Source organism: Hyaena hyaena, unplaced genomic scaffold (assembly GCF_003009895.1).
Source record: "Hyaena hyaena isolate Hyena2069 unplaced genomic scaffold, ASM300989v1 scaffold_285, whole genome shotgun sequence".
Classification (NCBI taxonomy): domain Eukaryota; kingdom Metazoa; phylum Chordata; class Mammalia; order Carnivora; family Hyaenidae; genus Hyaena; species Hyaena hyaena.
Genome location: NW_024080917.1, coordinates 361,101 through 366,673, shown reverse-complemented (window position 1 = coordinate 366,673; position 5,573 = coordinate 361,101). Strand labels below are relative to the sequence as shown.

The 5,573-nt window shown below is 62.6% G+C and overlaps 1 protein-coding gene across 1 annotated transcript; it reads left to right on the top strand.

Moving 5' to 3' along the window:
* The first annotated feature begins 634 nt into the window (after positions 1 to 634).
* LOC120241590 (brain-specific serine protease 4-like) lies at positions 635 to 4,724 on the top strand. Its single transcript, XM_039246854.1, has 6 exons — positions 635 to 716; positions 1,219 to 1,245; positions 1,524 to 1,695; positions 1,934 to 2,211; positions 3,579 to 3,736; positions 4,405 to 4,724. Exons 1-6 carry the CDS (start codon positions 635 to 637, stop codon positions 4,615 to 4,617), a joined length of 930 nt encoding a protein of 309 aa, XP_039102785.1. The 3' UTR covers positions 4,618 to 4,724.
* The last annotated feature ends 849 nt before the right edge of the window (positions 4,725 to 5,573 follow it).

Genomic DNA, 5,573 nt, shown 5'->3' with positions numbered 1-5,573 from the left:
GGGCACCCGCCTGGCCCCGCCTGGGTTTTCCCGAAGTCCAGGTGAGGGGTGAGTTGTTGGGCACCCGAGTGACGGGACCCACATGACAGGTGGCCACTGGGGGCCTGATTCATGGCTTTCTGGGAAGTGGGTTAACGGGATCCCAGGGCACAGGGCCTGGTCAGGTCTCCTGGCTGAGTCACAGTGGCCCCTGGAGGAAGGAGCCGTTACTGAGCCTCTGGGCAGCCCCCATCTCTCCCCAAAGCCCTGGGGCCTCCCCAAGGCCCCACACCCTAGGCCTTCCCTAGGACCATCCCAGTCAATGTCAAGGCCACTGGCCTGCACCTCTGGGTCTGGGTCCTGCTCCTCCAGAGGCCAGATTTTGGGCCCACAGCTGGAGCCGAGGCCCTGGGCCCCCAAACCAGAGCCCCGAGCCCGTGCTCAGCTAGAGCCCCCACCCGGACCCCTTAACGGCTCGTTTCCTCCCCGAAGTCCCACCCCTCCCGTGACCTACAGCCTGGGGTGGCCAGACAGAGCCACTCACTCACTTGGGGGACTGGTCCAACGGCATTCCACCTCCCAGGATAAAACCTGGGGTGACCCGTGGGGAGCTCTGCACACAGCTCTCCCAGCCGTGCCTGCGCCCCCACTGGCCATGGTGGTTTCCAGAACGCCCCCTGCCCTGGGTGGAGGCTGTCTCCGGATCCTAACCCCCCTGCTGCTTCTGGCTTCTGCAGGTGAGTCCCGAGGACCCGCTGCGCCTCCCTCGTCTTTCCCCCAGGGCCTCCCCCCTGCCCCCTACTCAGCACTGGCCCTCCAGGCCCTGGCTAGACGCGGCCTCCCCCACCCCGCTCCCCCTCGCTTTGGTGCCCGCCTGCCCTGGGCCACGTCCTGTGGCTGCCAGCAGAGGGCGTATCCGCTCGCCTCAGTCCTGTTGTGTCCAGCGGCTTGCCCCCCCCCGCCCCCGGCCCGTGGGAGCGTGGGTTTCCTTCTGGGCCGCAGGCTTGGGGCTTGAGAGGGTCTCTGGCCGCGGCAGGTGTGTGCTCCCCCGCCCTCGCCCGCCGAGAGGTGCCAGGCCGCCGGACCGGAAGCTGGTGGGAGGGTAGGGCCGCGGCTTAGAGCCGAGCCTGAGGCTTGTGCCAGCCCTGCCCAGGCTCCGGGAAATGCCCCACCCGGGACAGACACCGGGCACCGGGGGCTCCTCTCTGCTGGCCTGACCTTTCCTTCTCTTGCCCTCAGCCTCCGTCCGTGCTGCCAGCATACCTGGTGAGTAGGCGGCCCTGAGCGGGGGGCCCTGAGCGGGGGGCTGCGTCTGGGGCTGTCTGTGGGGTAGCAGGACAGAAAGGGGCGGTGGGCCAAGAGGGGAGTCGAGCAGGAGAAGAAAGCAGGCAGCGAGGAAAGGAGGGCCCGGGGGGGAGGGGCACCAGCAGGTGAGAGGGGCCCGGAGGCCAGCCCGTGGGGAGGGGAGCGAGTAGCGTGGGGCACGGGCAGGGCAGGAGGGTTGTGCCCCAGGGAAGACATAAAATGTGACCCTCGTTCGCCAGCGCCCCCCGCCTGTGGGAAGCCCCAGCGGCTGAACCGGATCGTGGGCGGTGAGGACAGCACTGACGCCGAGTGGCCCTGGATTGTGAGCATCCAAAAGAATGGGACCCACCACTGTGCAGGCTCCCTGCTCACCAGCCGCTGGGTGGTCACTGCCGCCCACTGCTTCAAGGGGTACGCATGGCTGGTCGCCTCCGCTTGACCCACCAGGCTTCCTGCCCCAGACCCTGGGCTCCCCACTCAGCGCCAGCCTCCAGGTCTCTGTCCAGCCTTGGAGCCTCTCCGAGAAGAGAGAGCCTGCTTTTGCTTGGGGGCCTTCATTCACACGTGGTCCCCCAGACACTCCCTGCCTGACCCTGGCCCACTGCCTGCGGTTCCTAGCTGACCCCACCCCCTTTCCTATTCCCCCCAGCAACCTGAACAGGCCGTCCCAGTTCTCTGTGCTGCTGGGGGCCTGGCAGCTGGGGAACCCTGGCCCCAGGTCCCAGCAGGTGGGTATCGCCTGGGTGCAGTCCCATCCCGTGTACTCCTGGAAAGAGGGCTCCCGTGCGGACATCGCCCTGGTGCGCCTCCAGCACCCCATCCACTTCTCTGAGCGCATCTTGCCCATCTGCCTGCCTGACTCCTCCGTCCATCTCCCTCCGAACACCCACTGCTGGATTGCAGGCTGGGGGAGTATCCGTGATGGAGGTATGGCTTCTCCCCTCCCTGGTGGCCTGGGGGTGGATGGGGACAGAGGGTGGCAGAAACTCAGAGACACAGGTAGAGTGGGCAGCAAAGGGTAGAAGCCAGAGGCATAGCAGAAGGGAAAAAATAGACTTTTCTGATGACAGAGTTGGAAGAAAAAGTGAGCAGCGATCCAGAGGTGTGAAGTCCCAGAAACCTAGGTGGACAATTATAAGTCCTTTCTGGTTAAAAAGTATCTTGGCTGTGTTCTGAGGGAACAACAGCCACATCACCAAGGCTATGAAGTGATCTAGGAGTGGCTGGAAGGAAGAATGTCTGGGGCCAGGCTGAGTACATGAATATAAAACAGTCCTGAGATTCCAAAGTGGGAACAGGCACCCCTGGTGGCCGTATGCCGTAATTGCAGGCAAAATTCCCAGAAGGAAGCAGGCTCCATAACTGGACTGATTGTCAGACCAAGTCTGGAGGTTTGGAAAACATCATCTAGAGACACAAGGTAGATAAAGTAGGAGGCAGAGAAGCAGAAAAAGGTAGGTAGGTAGGTAGATAGGCAGATAATGGAGGGTGAAAGAATAAAAAGATAATGGGTAAGAAAGGAAAAAGTGTCAGAAGAATGGGACTTTAACCAGATTCCAAAAGAATGAAGAGAAATGACAGTAGGTGTGTAGCGACCCCACCGAGTCTGAGGCTGCAGACAGCCTCCACATAGGCATCCTGCAGGGCTCCTCTGAGGACTGGAATTATGGGCTGGGGAGGGTCTGCAGTCCCCCTAGGGTGTGGGGGGTTCCTCGGGTCCCAGTAACATTCAGCATTAGGGGATCATTTATGGAACACTTCCTCTGTGGCGGTCCCCATGCTGGATAAAGTGGTGCCTGGGGCAGGACAGGCCGGGACCAGTGGTTCTGATCCTTTTGTGGCTATCAGAGAACTCGTTAAAGATTCAGAGTCTCGGGGCACCTGGGGGGCTCAGTCAGTTAAGCGGCCAACTTTGGCTCAGTCATGATCTCGTGGTCTGTGGGTTCAAGCCCCACGTTGGGCTCTGTGCTGACAGCTTAGAGCCTGGAGCCTGTTTCAGATTCTGTGTCTCCCTCTCTCACTGCCCCTCCCCAGCTTGTGCTCTGTCTCTCTCTGTCTCAAAAGTAAATAAAAACGTTAAAAATTAAAAAAAAATAAAGATTCAGAGTCTCAGGCAGCAGGTTTACGTTCAGATCCAGTAGGTCCAGAGGTGGAGTCTTGGAATTTGGGTTTTCCACACACATTTGGGAGTCTGAGGGAGGTGATCCATTAGCCTTTGAGACTAGCCGCTGAGGGAGAATGGAGGGGCAACAAAGAGGGCTTCCCGAGCCTGACCCTGCCCTCCCTGCCCCCAGCACCCCTGCCCCATCCCCAGACCTTGCAGAAACTGGAGGTTCCCCTCATCGACTCGGAAATTTGCAGCCGCCTGTACTGGCGGGGAGCCGGGCAGGGAGCCATCACCGAGGATATGCTGTGTGCTGGCTATCTGGAGGGGCAGCGAGATGCGTGTCTGGTGAGCACCGACCTCCTTCCCAATTTTGTCCCACTGAGCGTCGCCCCCCCCCCCGCCCCCAGTCAGTTTAAACCTGGAAGTCCCCCTAGATGCCTACAAAACCTGGCCTCGGCTCAGCTCGGCCATCTCTCTGATCAGCCACATGGCCATGAGCCAAACGTGTAGTGAGTGCCTTGGGCGAGCCAGGCCCCACTCCCTGGGAGCTGGCCTTCTCCTGAGGGGGTTCCCACACCCTGATCCCCAAGACCGGCTCCAGCCCCATCACCGGGGGAGGTGGGGAGGACAGCAGGCTGGTGTAATGGTCAGCACCCAGGCCTGGATGCTGGAAGATCCTGGTTGTAATTCCTAGTCTGCTGCCCATGGATGCCAGTTGGGGAAAGCCAGTACTTCCTTCTGAGCCTCGGTTTCCTCCCTGTAAGGCAAGCAGCCGTACTCCCTGGCTTGGGGGCTGTGAGGGAGAAGGTCAGGCACAACGTGCTTCTCACCAGAAGTGGGCCTGAGGCCTGCCCAGCCCAGTCCTCCCCGCCCTGCTGGCGTTCCAGCACCATCCTGGGGGGGGCGTGCCCCCTTGCCCCCCACCCCAGGGAACCATCGGCCACACTGTGTCGGGTCCTGGCTCTGTCCAGCCCTGACCCACACGGATCCCTAACCTTCCCGCCTCTCCGCAGGGTGACTCCGGAGGCCCCCTGATGTGCCAGGTGGAGGGCACCTGGCTGCTGGTGGGCATCATCAGCTGGGGCGAGGGCTGTGCCGAGCGCAACCGGCCTGGAGTCTACATCAGCCTGGCCTCCCACCGCTCCTGGGTGATGAGGATCGTGCAAGGGGTGCAGCTCAGCGGGCACTCCCAGGGGAGGGGGGCCGCAGGGGGCGGCCCGCGTTAGGGATCTGGGGAGACGCCTGGCAGGTGCGCTCTCCGCGGCTGTAATTAAGCCATCTGCCTCCGGGGGGCGCCCGCGTGCCGGCACCGAGCGGCCTCCCAGCCCGCCCCGCCCCGCCCTCTGTGTGTATATATCCATGTTAATACTTTTTACAGTTATTTGTAGCCCCGCCCACATCTTATTTATTCCTCCAATTGTAATAAATTATTTATTCCCCCGTCCCTGTTTTTCTCGGCATGACATTGGGAAGCAGGGTACACTTGGGATTAAAATGGGAGAAGGCCGGCATGCGTTTGGTCGCCTGGCCAGGGACCTAGGTGCCCGGTCCACCGGTGCTTCAGCGTGCTGACCTGGCCTTTGCGCTTCCTTTCTATGCCCTCCCTCCACCAGGAGGCCAAAGAGAGAGGAGGCCGGAGGCCAGTGGCCCAGAGACCCAGCTTTGCCGGGGGAAAGGGGGAGCGCGGGCCGCAGGGCCGTTCTGGGCGCGCAGCCGCCCGCTGGGTTCCCAAAACTGGGCTAGCTGGGAGAAGGCCGCCCTGTGAGAGTGGGCGTCCCCTCCCTCCCCTCAGAACCGGACCTCCCGGATGCGGGCAGAGGCGGCCGGGGCCTCCGCACCCCCAGGAGCTGACTCCGGACTGACTCACGGCTGATTCCGGGAGCCGTCCAGCCAAGGAAGGAGCAAAACAACGAGACGGCAGGTCTCCAGGCCCTGCTACGCCTTGGGCTTGACTCACCGGGCCCAGTCCCCGGCTGCGAAGGGGTCTGCCCACTTCCCAGTCGGTTGACACCCCCTTCCCCCAGGACTGCCCTTCCGTCCCCCCCTTCTGCAGCCCGGGCCCTAGCCCCCTGGGCCAGCCCCCCCCTTCTCACCCCCACCCCCACATGGGGGACCCTGTCCCGGCCCACCTGGGGTTCCCTGCAGTGAGCTGTGCGGGCAGAGGGCTCCCTGGTTGACTCGA

Bases quoted from the DNA above. Each gene is read 5' to 3' on its own strand.
- LOC120241590 (XM_039246854.1), top strand. From the start codon at position 635: ATGGTGGTTTCCAGAACGCCCCCTGCCCTGGGTGGAGGCTGTCTCCGG. The intron at 717-1,218 runs GTGAGTCCCGAG...TCTTGCCCTCAG, and splicing joins GCTGCTTCTGGCTTCTGCAG to CCTCCGTCCGTGCTGCCAGC. The intron at 3,737-4,404 runs GTGAGCACCGAC...GCCTCTCCGCAG, and splicing joins GGCAGCGAGATGCGTGTCTG to GGTGACTCCGGAGGCCCCCT.